General features: G+C 43.7%; 1 protein-coding gene and 1 non-coding gene across 2 annotated transcripts in view; one reads left to right on the top strand and one right to left on the bottom strand.

The window, feature by feature from the left end:
* Positions 1–247: 247 nt before the first annotated feature.
* KPNA7 (karyopherin subunit alpha 7) overlaps positions 248–26,001 on the bottom strand; it is a 48,959-nt gene continuing 23,205 nt past the window's right edge. Inside the window, 9 exon segments of the mRNA XM_067012243.1 lie at positions 248–420; positions 422–453; positions 5,424–5,570; positions 9,145–9,327; positions 10,846–11,079; positions 12,986–13,249; positions 15,861–15,943; positions 17,329–17,597; positions 18,027–18,109. Coding sequence (XP_066868344.1) covers positions 324–420; positions 422–453; positions 5,424–5,570; positions 9,145–9,327; positions 10,846–11,079; positions 12,986–13,249; positions 15,861–15,943; positions 17,329–17,597; positions 18,027–18,109 — 1,392 coding nt within the window. The 3' untranslated portion in view covers positions 248–323.
* Positions 19,681–19,869, top strand: LOC131741952 (U2 spliceosomal RNA). The gene has a single exon (XR_009331301.1). It is a non-coding gene; the product is annotated as a U2 spliceosomal RNA (small nuclear RNA).

Here is a 26,001-nt window from a genome sequence, read left to right as displayed (position 1 = left end):
AGAACGTTCTATATTAACAGGCATTACATGACAAGGAAAAGGGAAGGGGGCCCACAGTCAAATAAATATAAGAAATACTGGCAAAACTGCAACTCAAAGTTTGTCTAGGCAGCTATAGACCATCCCACTCTGAAGATCTTCCTTGAAGATCCTGAAAGGTAACCACTAAACCACATGTTCTTAGGAGATGGATTCCACGTGGCTTTGAGGTACAAGTGGTTTTAACTGCATTTTTGACAGATGGAGGTGAAAGTGTGGAAGATTTTATTATCATTCAAGTTTTAAAAGCTTTATACCTGTGGTACACCAAGGGGAAGGGGTTCTTAAAGGAGTGACTCTTTGGGTCTGGTCCCTGGTTTAGGAGTTGTGGAGCTTTGGTACGTGTTCGTTAAGTGCTTTAAGAATTCATGATCTTGGTCCCTGGGCTGGTAAAGTTGTGCCAGTTTCTTCTTCCTTCAGGGGAGAAGAGACACCGTTATACCTCCAGGCTCTCAGCACACTGCTGCACAATTGACTCCTTCACGTCTTCTGTGGATTAGAATTGGCTCTGTCAGACTTGAGGCTCCCTCAGAGGAGAGATCAAAGGACAGAAGCACTGAACTATTGCTCAGGATGGACCTTAAATGCTGTTTGTGTGTGTGGTGAAACATACATCCCGTAAAATTTACCCTTTTTCACCACGAAGTAGACAATTCAGTGGCGTTACTTCGCCACCACCACCAACTGTCTCCAGAGCTTTATCATCCTTTCAAACCAAAACTCTGTACCCATTAAACAACTCTCCGTTCCCATCTCCCTCCCAGCCTCTGGCAACCACCCTTTTACTTCCTGTCTCTATGAATGTGACCACTCAAGGTCCCTCATGTAAGTGGAATCATACAGTATTTGTCCTTTTGTGTCTGGCTTTTTTTTTTTTTTTTTTTTTGGCCGCACCGCCGTGGCATGTGGGATCCATTTCCCCCAACCAGGGATCGAACCTGCACCCCCTGCATTGGAAGGGCAGAGTCTTAACCACTCCAGGAAAGTCCCCTGTGTCTGGCTTATTTTTAAAAGCAGTTTCTCTATAAAGAACATTAACCTTACATTGAGTTAAGGGTATGATAGGTGTAGCAATTGCTTCTAGATCAGAAGTCTTTAACTTGGAGCCCTTGGAGGAGTCCTCAGAAGCCGTCTCCCCTTTAAGGGATGAGTTTCCCAATTACAAGGTTTTCTTAGGAGGCTTTAACCCAGAAGACGCTAATCACCGTTCTGGGTCTTCTCTGCTTTGAGAGCATCCTCTTGGTCCCAAACTAAGATTAGCTGCCACTCATTAGGGAGAGCTACCCAATCTAGTCATATTTACTGTATGGCTCTGGATTTCGCTAATGATTCAAGTACCTAACAGTGTAAACCCCTAGTCCCATGTTTACCTGGCCACTTAGGAACTTTGATCTCACCTTCCTGATACGAAAAATACCTAATGGAAAACTACAAACAAAGAGTCAATGAATCTACAACAAAGGAGGCGAGACTATACAATGGGGGAAAGACAGCCTCTTCAATAAATGGCGTTGGGAAAACTGGACAGTTTACATACAAAAGAATCAAACTGTACTACTTTCTCAAACCATATACAAAAATAAACTCAAAATGGATTAAAGACTTAAATATAAAACCTGAAACCATAAAGCCTCTGGAAGAAAACACAGACACCAGTCTTAGTAATATTTTTTTTTTGGAGAGGTCTCCTCAGGCAAGGGAAACAAAAGCAAAAACAAACAAATGGTACCATAGAAAATGAAAAAGCTTTTTGCATAGCAAAGAAAACTACCAACAAAATGAAAAGGGCTGCCTACTGGATGGGAAAAGATATTTGCAAATGATATATCTGATATGGGGTTAATATTCAAAATATACAAAGAACTCATACAACTCAGCATCAAAAAAAAAAAAACCTGCTTAAAAATGGGCAGAGGGGCCTTCCCTGGTGGCGCAGTGCTTGAGAGTCCGCCTGCCGATGCAGGGGACACGGGTTCGTGCCCCGGTCCGGGAAGATCCCACGTGCCGCAGAGCGGCTGGGCCCGGGAGCCATGGCGGGAGAGGCCACAACAGTGAGAGGCCCGCGTACCAAAAAAAAAAAAAAAAATGGGCAGAGGAACTGAATAGATATTTTCCCAAAGAAGACACACAGATGGGCACCAGGCACATGAAAAGATGCTCAACATCACCGATCATCAAGGAAACGCAAATCAAAACCACAATGAGATACCACCTCACACCTGTCACAGTGACTTTTATTAAAAATACAACAAATAAAAAGTGCTGACGAGGGTGTGGAGAAAAGGGAACCCTCGTGCACTGCTGGTGGGAATGTAGGATGGTGCAGCCACTGTGGAAAAGAGTATGGAGGTTCCTCAAAAAAATTAAAAACAGAACTACCATATGATACAGTAATTCCACTCCTGGGTATATACCCAAAGAAAATGAAGACACTGATATGAAAAGATACATGCATCCCAATGTTTATAGCAGCATTATTTACAATAGCCAAAATATGGAAGCAACCTAAGTGCCCACTGATAGATGAATGGATAAATAAGATATTATACACACACACACACACACACACACACACACACACACACACACACACACGAACATTACTCAGCCACAAAAAGAATGAAATCTTGCCATTTGCAACAACATAGATGGACCTAGAGGGCACTGTGCTAAGTGAAGTAAGTCGGACAAACACAAATACTGTTTGATTTCACTTATATATGGAATCTAAAAAGCAAAACAGGGCTTCCCGGGTGGCGCAGTGGTTGAGAGTCCGCCTGCCGATGCGGGGGACACAGGTTCGTGCCCCGGTCCGGGAAGATCCCACGTGTTGTGGAGCGGCTGGGCCCGTGAGCCATGGCTACTGAGCCTGCGCGTCCGGAGCCTGTGCTCCGCAACGGGAGAGGCCGCGACAGTGAGAGGCCCGCGTACGGCAAAAAAAAAAAAAAAAAAGTGAAAAGCAAAACAAACACAGCAGAAACAGAGTCCTAGGTAGAGAGAGCAAACAGGTGGATGCCAGAGGGAAGCGGGGAGAAAGAAATAGGTGAGGGAGAGTAAGAGGTACAAACCTCTAGTTATAATATAAATGAGTCATGGGTATGAAATATACAGTACGGGGAATATAGTAATATATAATATCTTTGTATGGCAACATATGGTAACTAGACTTATCTTGATCATTTCCTATACATTTAAAAAGGTATAGAAATATCAAATCACTATACTGTGTATCAGGAACTAACGTAGTGTTATAGGTTAATTATACTTCAAAAACAAGCAGACTCATAGAAAAAGAGATCAGATTTGTGGTAACCAGAGGTGGGGGTGGGTGGGAGGGGAAGGCAAATTGGATGAAGGTGGTCAAAGGGTAAAAACTTCTAGTTATAAGATAAATAGTTATTAGGGATGTAATGTGCAACGTGAGTAATATAATTCACACTGCTGGGACTTCCCGGGTGGCGCAGTGGTTAAGAATCGGCCTGCCAATGCAAGGGACACGGGTTCGAGCCCTGGTCCAGGAAGATCCCACATGCCGCAGAGCAACTAAGCCCGTGCGCCACAACTACTGAGCCTGCGCTCTAGAGCCCGCGAGCCACAACTACTGAAGCCCGCGCGCCTACAGCCCGTGCTCCGCAGCAAGAGAAGCCACCGCAATGAGAAGCCCTCGCACCGCAACAAAGAGTAGCCCCCGCTCGCCGCAACTAGAGAAAGCCCGTGCGCAGCAACAGACCCAACGCAGCCATAAATAAATTAATTAATTAATTTACATACACTGCTGTATGTTATATACGAAAGTTGTTAGAGTAAATCTTAAGAGTTCTCATCACAAGGAAAACATTTTTTCTTCTATTCTTTTATTTTATACCTATGATACGATGGACGTTCACTAAACTAACTGTGCTAATCATTTCATGATGTATGTACATCAAATCATTATGCTGTACACCTCAAACTTATGCAGTGCTCTATGTCAATTATATCTCAATAAAACTGGGAGAGAAAAACCACAATGGGATACCACTTCATACCCATTGAAATGGCTACTATCAAAAAACAGAACACAAGAAAACAAACAAAACAATAACAACAACAAGAAACAGAAAACAAGCGCTGGTGAAGATGCTGAAAAATGGGAACCTTTGTGTGTTGATGTAAAACGTATCCACATACACTATGGATAACAATACGGCGTTTCCTCAAAGATGAAAAACAAAATTACCATATGATCCAACAATCCCGCTTCTGGGTATCTACCCCAAAGAGAGAAAAGGAGGAATTCGAACATATCTGTACTCCCATACTCATAGCAGCATTATTCATAATAGCCAAAAGGACAACCCAAGTGTCCATCAATGAAGAGATGAACAAAATGTAGTATATCCATTCAATAGAGTATTATTTAGGCTTAAGGGGGGAAATTTTGACAAACGCTACAGCACAGACGAAACTTGAAGACATTATGCTAAGTGAAAAAAGCCAGTCACGAACGGACAAATACCATACAATTCCTCTTATGAGGCACTCAGTAGTCAAATTCACAGAGACAGAAAGTAATCTGGTGGTTACCAGGGCCTGGCGGGGAGTGGGGGGGTGGGAAACGGGGCACTGTTTAACGGGGACAGAGTTCTCACTTGGAAAAGTTCTGGGGAGGGACGGTGGTAACGGTTGCACAACAGTGTGAAATGTACCTAATGCCAGTGAACTGTACACTTAGAAATGATTTACATGGTCGGGACTTCCCCAGCGGTCTGGTGATTAAGTATCTGCCTTCCAGTGCAGGGGCTGCGGTGTGATCCCTGGTCAGGGAAGTAAGACCCCACATGCTGTGGGGTGTGGCCAAAAATTTAAAAAAAAAAAAAGATTTACATGGTAAATTTTAAGTTACATATGTTTTACTCTAATAAAAAGCTTTTTAAAAGTATCTAATGCTCTCTGATCATTACTCCCTGCTCCTGCAGGAATTTGGGGAGCCTCTTGTTGAGTTCATTCCCAATCAACATATTCTGCAAAGAGACAAAAGGCAGTAAGTAGCAAAATGTTTGTCCAAAAGCTGGGCCTGCCTTCATTGTTTGTATTTCTCAGTACAAAGTCACTTTCGCATCATACTCCTTTCTTCCCCCTCTCCCTCCCCCAAGAGAGGCGAGAGTAGGGGAAAACAAAAACAAAAACAAGAGTGAAATTCTATACCAGAAGCAGCAGGACAAACTTCTGTGAGATTAGTGGGTCTAGAACAGCTTCCAGGAGGCAGGAAGCTACCACTCAGAGGTGGCCTGGATAACACGGAGGGGGAGAAACTCAGGGCCAAGTCATGAGAGAAGCCCGCCTGACCATCACCCACCTCCCAGGGACAGCTCAGGTACCTGCCAGGTGGTCTAGGCACTTACCTCAGAGAAGTGTCTCTCAGTAATGTTCAGAGCAGTCAGGGCAATCTGACGGTTCTCGTGAAGTTGCAAAGCCTCAATTCTATCGATCCCACCGAGTCCTTCTATCAGCAGACACATGTTTTCCTTCTGAGAAATCTTCTCTGCTGCCTGTGGGCCGTAGAAGAGTGAGACTCTGCCCCAAAGCCCTTAGGACGTGGGGCCTCACCTCAGCAGAACTGGACGAAAGCCACCCATTGCAGAATGGGCAGTTGCAGTGTTACTGTCCCAGACTGATTTAAAATTGCATTGTTTTCCTCTCAGTTTGGATATTTGTCATCTGTCTATGGAGGTTTATCTTCACTGTACAAAATACAGTATTTATTTATTTTTTTTTGCTGAGTATGCCATCATCTGTATATCCATCACTAAACACTATTTGGTAGGTATCTCCCTTCTAATTAATGGAGACTGTTTCAAAAACAGAGAAAAGAATGTTCTAGTGATGCTATGTAAATGCAGATGTTCTGGCCCTGCACTCCCTGGAAAGCCTTGAGGGGTCGGGCAGGAGACCCTGGGTGACAGAAGCCACACCATGGCAACTAACGAGGTCCCTGGAAACAAATGATGTGATTTGATTTAATCCAATGCTGATCATTGGATTTCTCATCCTTGGGTATTCACTCACTCAACATTTGTACATATACTATGAGCAAGGCACACAAAACTAGAAATAAAGGTAGGATTTAGAGAAAGCCTTTTCATAACTCACACTATCAGGGGAGATAATAAGTGCTATAGTATAGAAAGTATAATATCCTGGGATAAACCATATTGGAAAAGAATATAAAAACATACATATTTGTATAACTGAATCACTTTGCTGTTCAGCAGAAATTGACACATTGTAAATCATCTATACTTCAATAAAAAAATTAATTGAAAAAAGAAAGTATAATAAATGATCAGAGTTTGAATTTATAGCAAGAAGATGTGCACAAGAGGCTTGGAAAGTATCAAGTTCTTAACGGATAGTACGGTGCCAGGGTCCATCACAGGGTAACAGCATCCCCAAGAGAAGGAATGGCAAGGACAAAGTTGTGAGGGAAGACGTGCTGCATATTTATAGAAAAGGGAGTGGTCCGGCTAAACAGAATATTTGGGGGAAGTGGAGAGAGAGAGAGAAACAACTTTGGCATCCGATAGGGTTCTGATGACTATTCTGTGAACAGTAACAAAAACAAACAAATGAACAAAAAAAACCCAAACCTTCCTATGGATCAAATTAAATATCGTTTAGGCCATAATTTATATGATGAGAGTTTGTACTTTTACCTAAGCCTTGATACCTTCTAGTCCTATCCGTACATCCAGAATGAGCTCTTGGCTTTCAGTGAAAAAAATGGAGGTAAGAACCAATGTGCTAGGTGAGCCTCCAAGAAAATGGGGAAGTTGGGGGTGCCCCAGGGCAGTAGGATCCCTGGAGAAGGATTCTGGACTTTGACAGCACAGCAGATGGCCCCCAAGTTACTTCAGAGAACCACAACTGCACTCTGCTGCCCACCTGAAACTGTTTTCTATTTCATCTTGATTTTTCTCAGTGTCCCATGTGCCACTATCTGATATAGGGGCTTCACTGGTCCATCAGATGGGATTTGCCCAGACTCTCCCAAGAAAAAAAATCCCAAGTGTTTAATTCAAATGAATGAGATGAACTTAAATTTCTATGGCCCCCCCAAGTGTGCTTTCACACATTTTGTATGTCCAACTTTGCCTCTGGCTGCCAAGTGGGTACTCTGTGTCTGTGATTTGCTCAGTCTAAGCGTCTAATTGGGCTGTTTCCAATCTGTTCTTGACTCAGGTCAGTTCTTTCCAGGACAGTTACATGAAAAGGATGCTTTAAGTGAGCTTTTAAAAGGAGTCCTCTGGGGACTTCCCTGGTGGTCCAGTGGTTAAGCATCTGCCTGCCAATGCAGGAGACACAGGATCGAGCCCGGGTCCGGGAAGGTCCCACGTGCCACAGAGCAACTAAGCCCATGTACCACAACTATTGAGCCAGTGCTCTAGAGCCCCCAAGCCGCAACTACTGAGCCCCCAAGCCACAACCACTGAAGCCCGCATGCTCTGGGGCCCATGTGCCGCAACTACTGAGCCCACGTGATGCAACTACTGAAGCTCTCACACCTAGAGCCCGTGCTCTGCAACAAGAGAAGCCACTGCAATGAGAAGCCCGTGCACCACAACAAAGAGTAGCCGCAACTAGAGAAAGCCTGCATGCAGCAATGAAGACCCAGCACAGCCAAAAATAAATAAAAGGAGTCCTCCGGTGTTACTTTGAAACTTTTCAAATGGCTTAGTCACATATAAAAAGACCTTAACCAAATGAATATTGCCAGCCTCCACGATGGCCTGAGATGATCCCAGCCTCTGGGTATTTATGCCCCTGTGTAGCCCCCTCCCATGTTGAAATGGACTGATCTGTGTAATAGGATGCTGTTGAAATAACCTCCTTCACAGGTCATAAAAGACATTGGGGCTTCCACTTTGCTTTCTAAGGTCACTTGCTTCAGGGGAAGCCAGTTGCCATAACGTGAGGGCACTCAAGCAGTCCCAGGGAGTCCACGTGGTAAGAATAACTTTCTAGGCATGTGAGTGAGTCATCTTGCAAGCTGATCCTCCAGCCTCCACCAAGCCTTCAGATGAAACTGCAGCCCCAGTTTCCATCTTGAACTTCATGAAAGACCCTGAGCCAGAACCATCCGACTATGCTGCCTCCAGATTCCTAACCCCAGAAACCATGTGAGATAATAAATGTTTGTTTTAAGCCACCAAGGAGTAATTTGTTGTTCAGTGTACAGCCGACACAAATAGTATGTAAATATTGGCTTAACTTACCTTTCAGAAGTAAGACTTTTCTAGAATTCTAATTCAAGGCTTTGTAGTCCATTTTCCCAGCTACATAGCCGAATGGAAAAGGAACTCTAGTATGGTCCCTCGAGATCTATCATCGCTAACGTCCTGCTGCTTCCTTCAAGTATATCCTATGCTTCAGTCTTCCAAAAGAGCCAGCCACGTGGCTCACTGACTATTGTTTTCCTCGCTTCAGACCTTTGGTTGGTTTCTCCATCTCACTCAGAGCAAGTCCCCGTCCTCACAGACCTTCAGTGATCCGGCCCCTGGGTCCCTTGAGCCTGTTTCCCACCACCTTTCAGCCCTTTGTTCTGCTCTGGCCACACCCCCCTCCTTGCTTTTTAAGGTTTCCTTCACCTAGAGTGCTCTTTCCCAGGTATCCACAGGATTCACTCACTTCTTTCAGGTCTTTGCTCAAACGTCCTTCCTCAGTGAAGTTTCTCCTAACTGCTACATATAAGAGATCACCATCCCCTCTCCACTCTGGACCATCAGTAACTACCCCTCTATCAGATACATTTTACCCGTAACCCTCTATCTGATGCGTCTGGTCCCCTCCCCCCTAATACATAAGCTCTATAGAACAAGGACTTTGCTACGTCATTTCCTGAGCATCTAAAACAGTGCTGGGCACACAAACACTTATCCGAGAAAATGAAGATGGTGGACCCTCTTTGAAAGGCCTCTTGTCTCGTCATCCACAGGATGTGTGGACAAAGGGAGGGGGTGAGGAAGTGGAGAGGAAAAGAGAATCCTAGTTAGGTTTTAAGGACCAAATTAAACATCTGACTTTAGAGACTGCTATTTAGAAACCCACCTGTTCAGAACAGCTCACCTGGAGGATAAAAAAGAGGATGTCGAGAATGATGAGAACAATTTTGGTGTCTGGGGTGGTGAGAAGATTTATTAGTGGCTCCAGGACTCCAGCCTGGACAAGCTGGATCAACTGGTCCACGGTACCCCCAGTTGTGAAGTTAGCCACTGTCCAGACAGCCTCTTTCTGGACTTTAAATTCTCCCTGCAGAGAAAGGACATTTCCATTCTTGACAAATCCTGAAGAATTTAAATATAGTGCAAACATGGTTCAACTTCTAGGTAGGCTGGGCTACCTAATTCCCAGGACTATATGTGCAATTTACACAGAACCCCTTGGCAACCCTGCCTTCAGTTTTTGAGCAGAAGACAGCATCTTTGAGAAGCCAAGGAGGAGGAAAGGCAGACTCACGTGGGGTCTTAGAGGGAGGTTCTAAGTTCAAACAGACTCACTTTCTTAAGTCACGTTATCGGAAAAAGAGAACCAACATCACCCAATCAATACAAATTAGGGATTTTAGGTTACAGTGACCCATGTCTACATTTCTAGTCTTTCTGCTCCAGTAAAACTTTGGACAAGAAGCTCCAGAGCTACAAAGTTGAGCACACAGTCTGGAGGGGACAGAGGAAAGCCACTGAAATATCACTCAATGCATCCCTTACGTTTATAAAAAGCACTTGGCCTAGAGAGAAGGGAGTCATTTATCACAGATCCTTCTATCTCTTTGCAGGAGGAGTTGTTCCCATTTTATGGCTGGGGGAAACTGACTCAGTTTAAAACAAAGTTTAAAAAAACACACCAAAAAAAACCAAAAAACAAAAAAAAAACCCATATGGCTCCAAGCAAGCTATAGTTCAAAAGGCACGGTTTGAAAAACGATTACTCCTTGATTCTGACTAGATGTTTCTGATTAGAATATGTACAGACTCCCAGCAGGATAGGACGTGTCCGATAGACTGGAAGACGCCATGATTTGGGTAGCAAACCTGGGCTATAGCTTTTCGTACCTAATGCACACCTGGGAACCCACCAGCCAACCTGAGAGCAGGGCACGGCCAGTGCCTCCTTTTCCCCATCTTACTCAGTAACCTCTGTCCGCAACCCCAGGTCGCCACTCCTGACTCGTTTCACAGGTTGATGGTTTACACATAGCTCATCCACTAAAAGGTGACAAAAAGAAATGCTGAGAGTCGTAATTGTCCTGCGAAAAGGAAGTGGGAATCAGGAGGAAGAAGGAAGCTTTGTTGTATTTCTACTGTTATATCTGGATTTTCTATATATATTACCCCTTTCATCAGTGGGATTTTTACACCGCAAAGGCCACCTTTCTTCAGTGTATAATATCACCGTAACCCGACACGTTTTTCCTCCTAAAACAAAACCAAACCAAACCTCACCCCTTTTTGCCAAGGAGAGAGTAGATGGCACATTCTTTTAACGCTAGAGATAAGCCGGTATTTACCAGCTCAAGATTCTTCTGGATATGCGAGCTGTGGGATCACCTTTTCACTGGCCAATGCTCGCTGAGCCTTCTAAATTTTTATTGGATTGTCCAAAATGGGATGTCCCTTTCTTTTTTTTCAGGGAGAGTTAGGAAACTTAATATTTCATAGGTTCGTCATGATCTCAATTCGTTTTGCTTCTCGGCCCGCCCCTGAAGAGCTAAAGGAGTTCAACACAGGACCTGCTGGAGGGTAACCTTTTGTCACGTGGGCCACTTACGTTTTCTAGAACAGCCACCAAGAGAGGCAGCACACCGCAAGCGATCAGCTGCTGGAGGTGCTGGCGGGGCCCCGCGGCCACGTTGCTTAGGGCCCAGGCCGCCTCCTTCTGGATGGAGGAGCGGGGGTGCGTGAGGAGCTGGGGCAGCACAGCCAGGACGCCCGCGTCCAGGGCCAGCTGGGTCTGGTGGTCCGTCCCGGTGACAATGTTCCCCACAGCGCGCAGAGAGGGGGTCTGGAAGAGCAAGGTGAGAGAGTGTCACCAAGGACCGTGAATTCATCACCGTGGAAGGTGACCACTGCTCCAAGCTCCGTGCCCTCCCAGACATCTAGCGTGCTGTGCTGACGGTTTTCTGGAAGCCTGTGAACAATGATTATATCCACGATCCTTATTAATTCTGTGCATCCGTGGCTGTTTACACCGTTTAAAGGTACTCGCCAGCCTCCCAGTAGTTCCAGCTCAAGTGGGATAGAGATCAAGAGATGTATTATCAGGGCTTCCCTGGTGGCGCAGTGGTTAAGAATCCACCTGCCAACGCAGGGGACACGGGTTCCAGCCCTAGTGTGGGAAGATCCCACGTGCCGCGGAGCAACTAAGCCCGCGGGCCACAACTACTGAAGCCCGGCGCCTAGAGCCCGTGCTCTGCAACAAGAGAAGCCACCGCAGTGAGACACCCGCGCACCGCAACGAAGAGTAGCCCCCGCTCGCCGCAACTAGAGAAAGCTCGCGTGAAGCAACGAAGACGTAATGCAGCCAAAAATAAAATATAAATTAATAATTTATTAAAATAAATAAATAGTCAACAACCACAAAACACTTTGGGAATGAGGCTGGTCCCTATAATTAACCTCATTAAAAAAAAAAAGTTTCTGGGCTTCCCTGGTGGCGCAGTGGTTGAGAGTCCGCCTGCCAATGCGGGGGACACGGGTTTGTGCCCCGGTCCGGGAGGATCCCACATGCCGCGGAGCGGCTGGGCCCGTGAGCCGTGGCCACTGAGGCTGTGCGTCCGGAGCCTGTGCTCCGCAGCGGGAGAGGCCACAACAGTGAGAGGCCCGCGTACCGCAAAAAAAAAAGTTTCTGTTGTATATGTTATTAGAGCTAGTGAAATCTCAGTGGCATTTTTGTTTATTTATTTATTCATAAAGCTTCTCTCAATAACTTTGAAGGTCCCCAGGATGGGTCTATGATTGGGCTTAAGACAACTGTCCTAGGAGGGCTGACCGTGGATTTATTTTGGTTTCTCTGCATGGCAGTGGCAGCCCCAGCACAGCCCATCAACAGTTCTAGAGTTTTCCTAGCCTATCATGCTAGGTATATGCTACTCGAGTGAGAGATGTTAGAAGTGCCATAGGCCAATCACAGCCTTGCCAGGACTGCCGCAGTTGGGCCCCAAGCCCCACAATAAACAACATCTTGAAGATGTTGTCTTTATACCTTCCATGCCCCCAGCATTACCCCCAAACTAACCTTGACTTCTGAGGAATGCTACCCTCATCTCAGAACAGATGATTGCTAAGACTGCATAATATTAGGCATAGAAATCAAAAGGGGTACCCATGCTTCACACTACATTTTCAAGAAGTATATTATGTAAGTGACATATGTCTCAGAGTCAAGTATTGACCTTGGTTTTACTTACTTTTTCACCTATATCTGAAGTAGTCTACGAGAACCAGCTGGGGAGAGGATAAGGGGGAATTATCTTTTATATGTGAGTAAGAAATTCAAATGTTACGAGCTTCACGTTAAAACACACAGACTCACAAACATGCATACCAACTTGTTAACATCTACATGCGTAGACCAGTAGAATGAAAGGCCACAAAAGAATAGCTCACTGGGTGGAGGGATTATAAGCAATTTTAATTGGTGCTCTTCTATCTTTTCTAGTTCTCAGACCAAGAAAATGTAAGTCACTGAATACCCACTAGGATTTTGGATCAAAGTCGATTCAAGTCTTTGGCTACAGAGTAGCAGAGACCAGGGAAATGCAGATGAACAGCTTTGTTCCAGGTAAAGGATCAAAGTCAGCTGGGGAGGGCTCGGGGGTGGGAGAGAACAGAACCCGCTCGAGTACTGATGACCCACAGACTCTAATCTGAAGGCCCCTACAGAGACCGACACGACCCAGGACACTTACCAAGACGTTGAGCTCTGAGCTGCTCATAAGCTCAACCAGCCTTGGCAGGACCCCCGTGTCCACCACTTGGCCGATGCGCGTATCACAGCCGTCGGTGAGGTAGGACAGAGCCCAGCAGGTGTCCGAGAGAACCTCTCCGTCTGGGTGCCACAGGAGGTGCAAGAGGGCGGGCAACATCTGCTTCACTGCGCGATCAGAAGGGTATGGGTTCTTGTTCCGGCACAGGTTGGACAAGGTCCACGCGATGTTCCGCAGGAATGTGACCTGTAACGAGGAGACCGTCTCCAGCAAGGGGTGCAAAGAAGGAAGACACCAATGGCAATGTGTCCTGAGCATCATTTTGTTTCGTTTTTTTGTTTTGTTTTTTAAAACATCTTTATTGGAGTATAACTGTTTTACAATAGTGTGTTAGTATCTCCTTTACAACAAAGTGAATCAGTTATACATATACATATGTTCCCATATCTCTTCCCTCTTGCGTCACCCTCTCTCCCAACCTCCCTATCCCACCCCTCTAGGTGGTCACAAAGCACAGAGGTGAACTCCCTGTGCTATGCGGCAGCTTCCCACTAGCGATCTAATTTACATTTGATAGTGTATATATGTCCCTGCCACTCTCTCACATCGTCACAGCTTACCCTTCCCCCTCCCCATATCCTCAAGTCCATCTGAGCATCTTTGATCAATAGGATTGACCCGCATGAACCCAAGCCTTTGAGCTTCAAACAGGAATTTATTCTAGGTAGTGAGTAGAGGAGGAACGCAGAGAATGAGCTTTGTTTTATATGCAGACGTCAGATGGAGGTTTCCTTATATTCTTCAAAATGTCCTTCCCCGCTTGACTCGATTGATGACCTAATTTCATTCCTCTCTGAGGAAACAAAGATCAAGCAGGAGTTACTTGGTCTTCCCACCAGCCTATGAACTCTACCAACATGTCCTAACCACGATTTTGACCTTCTGTTTGAAGATCAGTCTTCCCATCCGTCCCCAGAATCACCTCTCTCCTCTGCATCAGTCCCACCAGTATAGAAACACACTCTGCGACATTCAACCCCTACCCTTGGCGCCTCTCCAGCCACCGCCCCACTTCTGTTTTTCAGAATCAATCCTCAAGGAGGCATGCGTATTCACTGTCTATCTTCTTCTTCTACCCCTTCTAGTCTGGTTTCTTCCCCTACTTCTTTGGAGTTAGCGATGAAATCAGCTCCTTCCGAGTCACCAAATCCAAGCTTTTTGAAAGAGCTCTTTTTGCCATCTGTGACACCAAGCCTGGTTTTGCATTGCCAAGTGGGCTGTTTCTTCTCATTCTTCTTGGCAGGTTCTACCGAGTTCTGAATTTCAGAGCCCTCAGGACTTGGTCCTGGGTTTCCTCACACTCTAGAGCAGAGGTCAGCCACCTTTTTCTGTAAAAGGCCAGATAGTAAAGTTTTTCAACTTTGCAGGCCAGGTGGTCTCTGTTGCAACTTATCCATTCTGCCCTCCTAACACTGCAAAAGCCACAGACAATGTGTATGTAAATTAATGGGCGTGGCTGTTTATTTCAAATAAATAAAACTTTATTTAAAAAAACAAGCAGTTGGCCAGGTTCGATTGGCTGATCCCTGCTCCGGCGGACCTTTCCCAGCTGGATAACACATACATGCACAACCATCGAGATTGACCTGCATATCTATCTATCTGTCGTTGCTGCAATGGTGCCTCTCACTGGCTTCAACTTAATACGTACAATTAAGGCTCCGATTCCTTCTTTCCTCTATCCTCCCCACATCTCTGGGAGGGCAGTGCTCTAAACAAACTTACCTGACACCCGAGGGCATCCTCGCTTCTTTCTGTCTCCCCCTTCTATGGCCATCACAGCAGTAACCCAGGTCCATCTACTTCGCCATCTCCCTCTGCTATGTTCCTACAGCAAGCAGCCAGAATGGTCTTTCTGGAAAATCAGGCCACTTTACTTCCTGCCTTGAAATCCTCCAAAGCCTTCCTTTTGCCACCAAGATGACGTCTAAGTCCCTCGCCCTACTTGTCATCTAATATTGCTCTCTCCTTGCAAGCTCCCTTGATCATGTCAGCCTTTTTCCGGTTCAACCATATCAGGCTCTCTCTCACCTTGAAGGCAGGGCATGTATTCCCTTGACTTTTGGAAGCTACCTTCTCTTCATTTTTGTTTGAGGCAAATCTAGAACCCACATTTCATTCCTAACCCAGGGAGTCCCCTAGTGTCGCCACAGCAATCAACTTGGACCCTAAGCTTCCAACCTAGACCCTACTTATTACCCAGGAACAGAACTGGTGAGCCACTGACTCTGTCTGTGTCCCTGGAACAGAGAGCTCAGTCATCTACTTTTGCAGGATTGTAAGCTTAGAAAAATTTGAATGGATCTCTTCTAATCCCCAATGCCCCCCACAAAGAAAGATGAGCACTACTGCCCTTGAGGACAAATTTGGATCAACTTCTACCCAGAGTAATATGCAGTCCTAGGCCGTGTTCATCATTGCTATCGTTAGGGGGCCGGGCAGCAACCACATGGCCTAGCATTGGTTTGCAATTACATCCCCCATTTCCCAACTTTGGGAACCTGTTACCTAACTAGGATACCTCATTAAGAAGACACTCACTGGGGACCTCCCTGGTGGTCCAGTGGTTAAGAATCTGCCTTCCAATGCAGGGGACACGGGTTCAATCCCTGGTCAGGGAACTAAGATCTCACATGCCGTGGGGCAACTAAGCTGCACGCTGCACCTACTGAGCCCATGCACCACAACTAGAGAGACGCCTGCGCACTGCAACGAAGAGCCCGTGTGCTGCAACTAAGACCCGATGCAGCCAAATAAATAAATGAATAAATAAAATTAATTTTAAAAAGACATTCACTGGTATACTTGATGAAACCAGGGTCAGCAGATGTGGAATGGCATCACTCAAGATAACGTCGTCTCTGAATTTTGGTCCATCACCTACAAATAGACAAGAACATGACACTCAAAAAGGGCACAGAGAGAGTCCTGGGGTGGGTGAGTAATTCTTCACAAGTCTCTGAAAAGGGGGAGAGGCCAAAACTCATTCCTGGGTTGGGCAAGTAGATAGTATAGCCATGAACTAGACCCTGGGTCTCTGACATGCTGGTTGAGTAGATGGCCTGACGTGGAAATCAGGCACCACACAGCAGGGATTGCTATAAGCAGAGTCTCTGGACCCATCAAGGAGCCAGCCAACTGGGCCCAGGCAGCATGCTCTAAATGGTGGTGGCATTTCACAGCATGGTTCTCAGGAGACAAAGGCCACTATGGACCAAATTGTCTTCCCAGAAGGCTTTGACATGGGGCAGTAACTTCCAAATGCTACTCAGAACAAAGTCTGGGAGATGGATAGATTCTAGCCATCAGTTGTCTGCTATTTCGGCTAGAATACCAATTTTAGACCCTAGACGTCTCAGCCTGTAATTCTTCAATCATCAGGCAAGGTATCTGTTATACTACACCACCCGATTTTGCCTGTTCCTTACTGCACTAAGCAAAATGAGAGACGTAATCTCTGTAATAGTTGCTTTATTTCTGCAAGCTTTGAAAAAGTAGGCTTATTTTATATTCTGTGTTTGCTAATTCCATCCTCTGAAGTCCTTGGGATTCTAATCACATTGTGTGCTTCTGCTGACTCAGTCATAGTGGATTGTTGACTTTCTGAACTTGAAATTGCTAATATTTGGCTGATCTTAATTTGTCAAAATCCTGAGGGGCCCGAATGAGTTTGTTTCCCCCAGAGAGTGTCACATTTATATTCAGCCAGGGATCCTGGAGTTCCTAACCTGACAGCACTCACTCCCCGGCTTGTGTTTTCCCGGACCACGCAGGGAATACAGCATCCAGTCCCAAATCCATGAGGCCAGTCTTAGGATTGTGTTTTCAGGGGAGACTTTTATCCTAAACTAAGCAGACATTTTTATGTGTATTCCCTGGGCAACTTTCACTGAAGGTAGAATTCTTTTAGGGCACTGGGTGAGGTAAGGGTCTGTCATAAAATCCCCACAATGCATGAGCCAAAGACTTGTCTTTTGTTCCTCAAGCCACTAAGCCTTGAGGCTGTAGGACCCCAGTCTTGGCAGGTGTCCCTAGGCAGCCTGGAAGCTTCAGAACATACCATGTCTTCTAGCTTCAGCTTCAATTTTTGGCCTCTGAACTCGACTCTGAATTTCTGAAAGGCCCGTTCTACTCTTCCCAGCATCGCTAGGTATTTATACTTAAAGTGTCTGATCTACAATCTACCCAAAGAATTCCCATCGCATGTCACTCACAAGGCCCACCATTTCTTTGCCCCCGGCCCCCCACCGAGGGGAGAGGCTCACCTGCTATATTACCAAGGGCCCACACTGCCTGTTCACACACAGTCATATGAGGGGAAGACAGGAGCTCAACCAAGGGCTGGATGGCCCCTCCGTCCACAACAGCACGAGTCAGCTCCGAAGTACCGGAGGCAATATTGGTCAGAGCCCAGGCTGCCTCGAGCTGCAAGCGGGGATGAAGCGATGACTTCAGGAAGTCCACCAGCCTGGGAATGAGCCCTGCATCAACAATCAGCTTCAGAGGAGGGTTCTTTTCCCGGGACAGCATTTTCCTTCGCAGTGTAAGAGAAAAGACAAGAACATGTCCTGTGAGGCAGGTAAGAAGAACCTCCTTTATGGATGTTCTTGGCATTCCTAACTATCAAATGAAACAAACCGCTGGGCCAGAGCTCCTTCATATCCTAGAGTTCAGCCTGTAGCACTCTGCAGTGATGAAGCAATATTTTTCCCTTTAGTTATTATCTATGAGCCGCCATTCTCGTTGAGGCCAATTTAAATTAAGCCATTCATCTCTGACCACACTTGCATATCTTAAGTTGTTCTCAAGGACAGTGTAGAGGAGCAATTTCATCTCACTTCTGGATGGACTGGCCTTTTCTTATGTTGTGTGGGCATTTTGCCAATGCCAAGAAACCAAATAGGCTGCTGGAACCCATTTCTAGCTATGCATCTGTCAACAATACAAGTCTGTTTGGCGATACCTGGCTGCCTGGGTGGCCTGGAAACATAGTTCTGGATCTGAGGCATTGACACCATTGATTATTTCTTGCAGGGTGAGGCTGACCTGAAAGGAGACATACATTCAAGTCAGAGTCTCTGCCAAAAGGAACCATAGGTCATCTAGTCTAGCCATCTATCTGATTAGAAGAAGCTGGCTTGAACACTATGTCTCAATGTGTATGCTGGTCTGTATTAGGGGAAGGAAGAACATTTGGTGGTCTCACTGATTTGTGGGACACTCCCCATGCTCTGGGGGATAGGTAATTCCTATCATCACTTGGATCCCCAGCACCTTTTTATCCCATGCAGTAAGGACATGCTAGTGGGTGGCAGCAAAAATGGGAGAACAAGGACCTCAAAATTCTCTCCTCCATAAAAGCAACAAGAAACCTGAAAAATAGAATCAGCTTTTTTAGAACTCTGGAAACTGACCAAAGGTTTGCAGCAACTTGTTTTATTCAAGCTGAAAAGGGTTTATTCAAGAAAAATGTCTAAATCTCAGTAAGAACAGCAAGGCTTATGGCATTTTGCCTTGCCTCATTCCCACTTCTCCTCCCCCAGCTCCGTGGTAGCTTTGAAAACCAACAGCCCAGCAGCCACTGGAGGAGGCAGAACAGGTTGGTGCTCCCTTAAAGCCTCATTCCCAGAGAATTATTATTATTCGATGATTCTCGTGGTTTCCTGAGAGATCCCATTTGTAAGATTCTATTTTATTTGACTCAGAGCTCACACAATGCAAAAAGTCTTTTCCCTGGAAGTATTTGTTAAAAACAGTTAGGGAAGTGGTTCAACTTCACAGCTGTTTGGGGTGGGGGGTGTGAGGGTTAGATAACAGTTGGGGGCAAACAATAGACTAACCAAAAAACTTAAAAGGCAAAGCTGGGAATAGATATTCATTGGGGCTTTGAGAACTCCCACATGTTCCTGAAAATCTAGAAGGTCACAGGCCTCTATAGAACTGTTGCACATGCTCACAGAAAATGGAGAAGACCCTGAGGTCTCACTTCTGGCTGACTTCGAGGCTCTGTGTAAGCAGGAAGTGAAGGTTTAAGGCAGCACTGTCAACTTCCTGGTTGAACGTTGAACATGCACACAGAATGCTTTGGCAAAGACTGGGTGAATTTTTGCTTCCAAGTGTGTAAGGAAATCTCTGTCCAATCATTAGCTGACCGCTAAGCTAACTGAGCAGAGAATTCAGTGCCTACACATGACAAAGAATACAAACTTTACAAAATCAACTCAAAAGTCACCGAATGGACAAACAATGAGCAACAGCAACAAACCCTGGGCAAGGGGTGGGGGGGCAGATCTTATATCCAAAGTTGCCACATTATTTTAAATGACTAGTTGTTAAAGAAATTACAAGACATTGAAAGTATAGCACGTATAGCACAAGCAAAAAACAAGGCAATTAATAGAAACTGTCCCTGAGGCGCCCAGACATTGGACTTACTAGATAAAGACTTTAAATATGTTCAAAGAACTAAAGGAAAGCATGTCTAAAGAATTAAAGGAAAGTCTAAGAATGATGTCTTAGAGACATAAGAATGATGTCTTAGACACAGAACAAATCATCAGTGAACTTAAAGATGGGTCCATTGAGATTAACCAGCATGAGGGAAAAAGAGAATGAATAGATCTTAGCCAAAAGGCCAAGAAGCAAGCATAGTAGCTATTCCTATCAGTTTAATATCTGACACATCCTCTATCCAAGGACAATATATTAAATGGATTTTTGTAACTAGGAGATGGAATAGAACTTGCTTCATCCACTCCGTGCATTGAACCAGGTATTACTGTACTTCCAGGAATAGTGCACCCCCTTTGAGGGAAATAAAGACTGTGGGTTTTTTTTAAAGCAAAAAAAAATGAAGATTAAACTTAACAGAGCCTTACAGATCAACAATATATGCATAATAGAGTGGAAAAGAGAGAGAAAGGGGCAGAAAGTACATCTGAAGAAATGACTTCCAAAAACATCACAAATTTGATGAAGAAATTAACCTACACCTCTGAGAAGCTTAATGAACTTCAAACAGGAAAAACTCCAAGAGATCCACACTTAGACACATCATAAAATGTTGGAAGCCAAAACCAAAAAGAGAATCTTGAAATCAGGAAAAGAGAAGTAACTCACCATACACAAGTCCTCAACAAGATCAAGGGCTGATTTATCCCCAGAAAGCATAAATGACATATTTAAAATGCTGATAGCAAGTTTGTCAAGCTAGAATTCTATACATGGCAAATTATAATAAAATGGAGAAATTAAGACATTCTCAGATAAACAAAACCTGAGAGAATCCATTGTCAGCAAACTCACTCTACAAGAAGAGAGCTCTTCAGGTACTAGAAACTAGATAATAACCAAAGACATGAAGAAATCAACAATACCAGAAAGGCAAATATAATGGTAAAAATAAAAGACAGTACAGTAGATAGCCTCATCCACCAGCAAGCAGACAGCAGAAGCAAGAAGAACTACAATCCTGCAGCCTGTGGAACAAAAACCACATTCACAGAAAGATAGACAAGATGAAAAGGCAGAAGGCTATGTACCAGATGAAGGAACAAGATAAAACCCCAGAAAAACAACTAAGTGAAGTGGAGATAGGCAACCTTCCAGAAAAAGAATTCAGAATAATGATAGTGAAGATGATCCAGGACCTTGGGAAAAGAATGGAGGCAAAGATTGAGTAGATGCACGAAATGTTTAGCAAAGACCTAGAAGAATTAAAGAACAAACAAACAGAGATGAACAATATAATAAATGAAATGAAAACTACACTAGAAGGAATCAATAGCAGAATAACTGAGGCAGAAGAATGGATAAAGTGACCTGGAAGACAGAATGGTGGAATTCACTGCCGCAGAACAGAATAAAGAAAAAAGAATGAAAAGAAATGAAGACAGCCTAAGAGACAGACCTCTGGGACAACGTTAAACACAACAACATTCGCATTATAGGGGTCCCAGAAGGAGAAGAGAGAGAGAAAGGACCCAAGAAAATATCTGAAGAGATTATAGTTGAAAACTTCCCTAACATGGGAAAGGAAATAGCCACCCAAGTCCAGGAAGTGCAGAGAGATCTATACAGGATAAACCCAAGGAGAAACATGCTCAGACACATAGTAATCAAACTGGCAAAAATTAAAGACAAAGAAAAATTATTGAAAGCAGCAAGGGAAAAACGACAAATAACATACAAGGGAACTCCCATAAGGTTAACAGCTGATTTCTCAACTCTACAAGCCAGAAGGGAGTGGCATGATATACTTAAAGTGATGAAAGGGAAGAAACTACAACCAAGATTACTCTACCCAGCAAGGATCTCATTCAGATTGGATGGAGAAATCAAAAGCTTTACAGACAAGCAAAAGCTAAGAGAATTCAGCACCACCAAACCAGCTCTACAGCAAATGCTAAAGGAATTTCTCTAAGTGGGAAACACAAGAGAAGAAAAGGACCTACAAAAAAACCCCAAAACAATTAAGAAAATGGTAATAGGAACAAACATATCGATAATTACCTTAAATGTGAATGGATTAAATACTCCAACCAAAAGACACAGGCTTGCTGAATGGATACAAAAACAAGACCCATATGTATGCTGACTACAAGAGACCCACTTCAGACCTAGGGACACATACAGACTGAAAGTGAGGGGATGGAAAAAGATATTCCATGCAAATGGAAATCAAAAGAAAGCTGGAGTAGCAATACTCATATCAGATAAAATAGACTTTAAAATAAAGAATGTTACAAGAGACAAGGAAGGACCCTACATAATGATCAAGGGATCAATCCAAGAAGATATAACAATTATAAATATATGCACCCAACATAGGAGCACCTCAATACATAAGGCAACTGCTAACAGCTATAAAAGAGGAAATCGACAGTAACACAATAATAGTGGGGGACTTTAACACCTCACTGACACCAATGGACAGATCATCCAAACAGAAAATTAATAAGGAAACACAAGCTTTATTCTTTTTCTTTTTTTTCGCAGGCCTCTCACTGTTGTGGCCTCTCCCACTGCGGAGCACAGGCTCTGGATGCGCAGGCTCAGTGGCCATGGTTCACGGGCCCAGCTGCCCCGCGGCATGTGGGATCTTCCCGGACCGGGGCATGAACCCGTGTCCCCTGCATCAGCAGGTGGACTCTCAACCACTGCGCCACCAGGGAAGCCCCAGGAAAGACAAGCTTTAAATGACACAATAGACCAGATAGATTTAATTGATATTTATAGGACATTCCATCGAAAAAAAGCAGATTACGCTTTCTTCTCAAGTGCACATGGAACATTCTCCAGGATAGATCACATCTTGGGTCACAAATCAAGCCTCAGTAAATTTAATAAAATTGAAATCATATCAAGCATCTTTTCTGACCACAACACTATGAGATTAGAAATGAATTACAAGGAAAAAAACGTAAAAAAACACAAACACATGGAGGTTAAACAACACGTTACTAAATAACCAAAAGATCATGAAGAAATCAGAGGAAATCAAAAAATACCTAGAGACAAATGACAATGAAAACATGATGATCCAAAACCTATGGGATGCAGCAAAAGCAGCTCTAAGAGGGAAGTTTATAGCTATACAAGTCTACCTCAAAAAACAAGAAAAATCTCAAATAAACAATCTAACCTTATACCTGAAGGAACTAGAGAAAGAACAAACAAAATCCAAAGTTAGCAGAAGGAAAGAAATCATAAAGATGAGATAAGAAATAAATGAAATAGAAACAAAGAAAACAATAGCAAAGATCAATAAAACTAAAAGCTGGTTCTTTGAGAAGATAAACAAAATTGATAAACCATTAGCCAGACTCATGAAGAAAAAGAGGGAGAGGACTCAAATCAATAAAATTAGAAATGAAAAAGGAGAAGTTACAACAGACACCACAGAAATACAAAGCATCCTAAGAGACTACTACAAGTAACTCTATGCCAATAAAATGGACAACCTGGAAAAATGGACAAATTCTTAGAAAGGTATAACCTTCCAAGACTGAACCAGGAAGAAATAGAAAATATGAACAGACCAATCACAAGTAATGAAATTGAAACTGTGATTTAAAATCTTCCAACAGGGCTTCCCTGGTGGCGCAGTGGTTGAGAATCCAGCTGCCAATGCAGGGGACACGGGTTCGTGCCCTGGTCTGGGAAGATCCCACATGCCGCGGAGCAGCTGGGCCCGTGAGCCATGGCTGCTGAGCCTGTACGTCCAGAGCCTGTGCTCTGCAACGGGAGAGTGAGCAACAGTGAGAGGCCCGCGTACCACAAAAAAAAAAAAAAGAAAAAAAAAATTTCCAACAAACAAAAGTCCAGGACCAGATGGCTTCACAGGTGAATTCTATCAAACATTTAGAGAAGAGCTAACACCCATCCTTCTCAAACTCTTCCAAAAAATTGCAGAGGAAGGAACACTCCCAAACTCATTCTATGAGGCCACCATCCCCCTGATACCAAAATCAGACAAAGATACTACAAAAAAAGAAAATTGCAGACCAATATCACTGATGAATATAGATGCAAAAATCCTCAACAAAATACTAGCAAACAGAATCCAACAGCACATTAAAAGAATCATACACCATGATCAAGCAAGGATTCTTCAATATATGCAAATCAATCAATGTGATACACCATACTAACAAATTGAAGAATAAAAACCATATGATCATCTCAATAAAAGCAGAAAAAGCTTTTGACAAAATTCAACACCCATTTATGTTAAAAACTCTCCAGAAAGTTGGCATAGAGGGGAACCTAGCTCAACATAATAAAGGCCATATACAACAAACCCATAGCAAACATCATTCTCAATGGTGAAAAACTGAAAGCACTTCCTCTAAGATCCGGATCAAGACAAAGATGTCCACTCTCACCACTATTATTCAACGGAGTTTTGGAAGTCCTACCCACGGCAATCAGAGAAGAAAAAGAAATAAAAAGAATACAAATTGGAAAAGAAGTAAAACTGTCACTGTTTGCAGGTGACATGATACTATACATAGAGAATCCTAAAGATGCCACCAGAAAACTACTAGAGCTAATCAATGAATCTGGTAAAGTTGCAGGATACAAAATTAATGCACAGAAATCTCTTGCATTCCTATACACTAATGATGAAAAATCTGAAAGAGAAATTAAGGAAACACTCCCATTTACCATTGCAACAAAAAGAATAAAATACCCAGGAATAAACCTACCTAGGGAGACAAAAGACCTGTATGCAGAAAACTATAAGACACTGATGAAAGAAATTAAAGATGATACCAACAGATGGAGAGATATACCATGTTCTTGGATTGGAAGAATCAATATTATGGAAATGACTATACTACCCAAAGCAATCTACAGATTCAATGCACTCCCTATCAAATTACCAATGGCAGTTTTTACAGAACTAAACAAAAAATCTTAAAATTTGTATGGAGACACAAAAGACCCCAAATAGCCAAAGCAGTCTTTTTTTTTTTTTTTTTTTTTGCAGTACGTGGGCCTCTCTCTGTTGTGGCCTCTCCCGTTGCGGAGCACACGTTCCAGACGCGCAGGCTCAGCAGCCATGGCTCACAGGCCTAGCCGCTCCACGGCATGTGGCATCTTCCCAGACCGGGGCACGAACCCATATCCCCTGCATCGGCAGGCAGACTCTCAACCACTGCGCCACCAGGGAAGCCCGCCAAAGCAGTCTTGAGGGAAAAAAGCAGAGTTGGAGGAATCAGACTCCCTGACTTCAGACTATACTACAAAGCTGCAGTAATCAAGACAATATGGTACTGGCATAGAAACAGAAATATAGATCAATGGAACAAGATAGAAAGCCCAGAGATAAACCCACGCACCTATGGTCAACTAATCTATGACAAAGGAGGAAATGATATACAATGGAGAAAAGACAGTCTCTTCAATAAGTGGTGCTGGGAAAACTGGACAGCTACATGTAAAAGAATGAAATTAGAACACTCCCTAACACCATACACAAAAATAAACTCAAAATGGATTAAAGACCTAAATGTAAGGCCAGACACTATAAAACTATTAGAGGAAAACATAGGCAGAACACTCTATGACATAAATCACAGCAAGATCCTTTTTGACCCACCTCCTAGAGAAATGGAAGTAAAAACAAAAATAAACAAATGGGACCTAATGAAACTTAAAAGCTTTTGCACAGCAAAGGAAACCATAAACAAGACAAAAAGACAACCCTCAGAATGGGAGAAAATATTTGCAAGTGAAGCAACTGACAAAGGATTAATCTCCAAAATTTACCAGCAGCTCATGTAGCTCAATATCAAAAAAAACAAACAACCCAATCCAAAAATGGGCAGAAGACCATATTTTGGAGAAACAGACATTTCTCCAAAGAAGATATACAGATTGCCAACAAACACGTGAAAGAATGCTCAACATCACTAATCATTAGAGAAATGCAAATCAAAACTACAATGAGGTATCACCTCACACCAGTCAGAATGGCCATCATCAGAAAATCTACAAACAACAAATGCTGGAGAGGTTGTGGAGAAAAGGGAACCCTCTTGCACTGTTGGTGGGGATGTAAATTGATACAGCCACTATGGAGAACAGCATGGACATTCCTTAAAAAACTAAAAATAGAATTACCATATGACCCAGCAATCCCACTACTGGCCATATACCCAGAGAAAACTATAATTCTAAAAGACACATACACCCCAATGTTCATTGCAGCACTATTTACAATAGCCAGGTCATGGAAGCAACCTAAATGCCCATCGACAGACAAATGGATAAAGAAGATGTGGTACATACATACAATGGAATATTACTCAGCCATAAAGAGGAACAAAACTGGGTCATTTGTAGAGATGTGGATGGATCTAGAGAGTGTCATACAGCATGAAGTAAGTCAGAAAGAGAAAAGCAAATATCGTATACTAACGTGTATATGT

The sequence above is a fragment of the Kogia breviceps genome, chromosome 14, assembly GCF_026419965.1.
Source record: "Kogia breviceps isolate mKogBre1 chromosome 14, mKogBre1 haplotype 1, whole genome shotgun sequence".
Classification (NCBI taxonomy): Eukaryota; Metazoa; Chordata; class Mammalia; order Artiodactyla; family Physeteridae; genus Kogia; species Kogia breviceps.
This window is presented reverse-complemented; position numbering and strand designations above follow the sequence as displayed.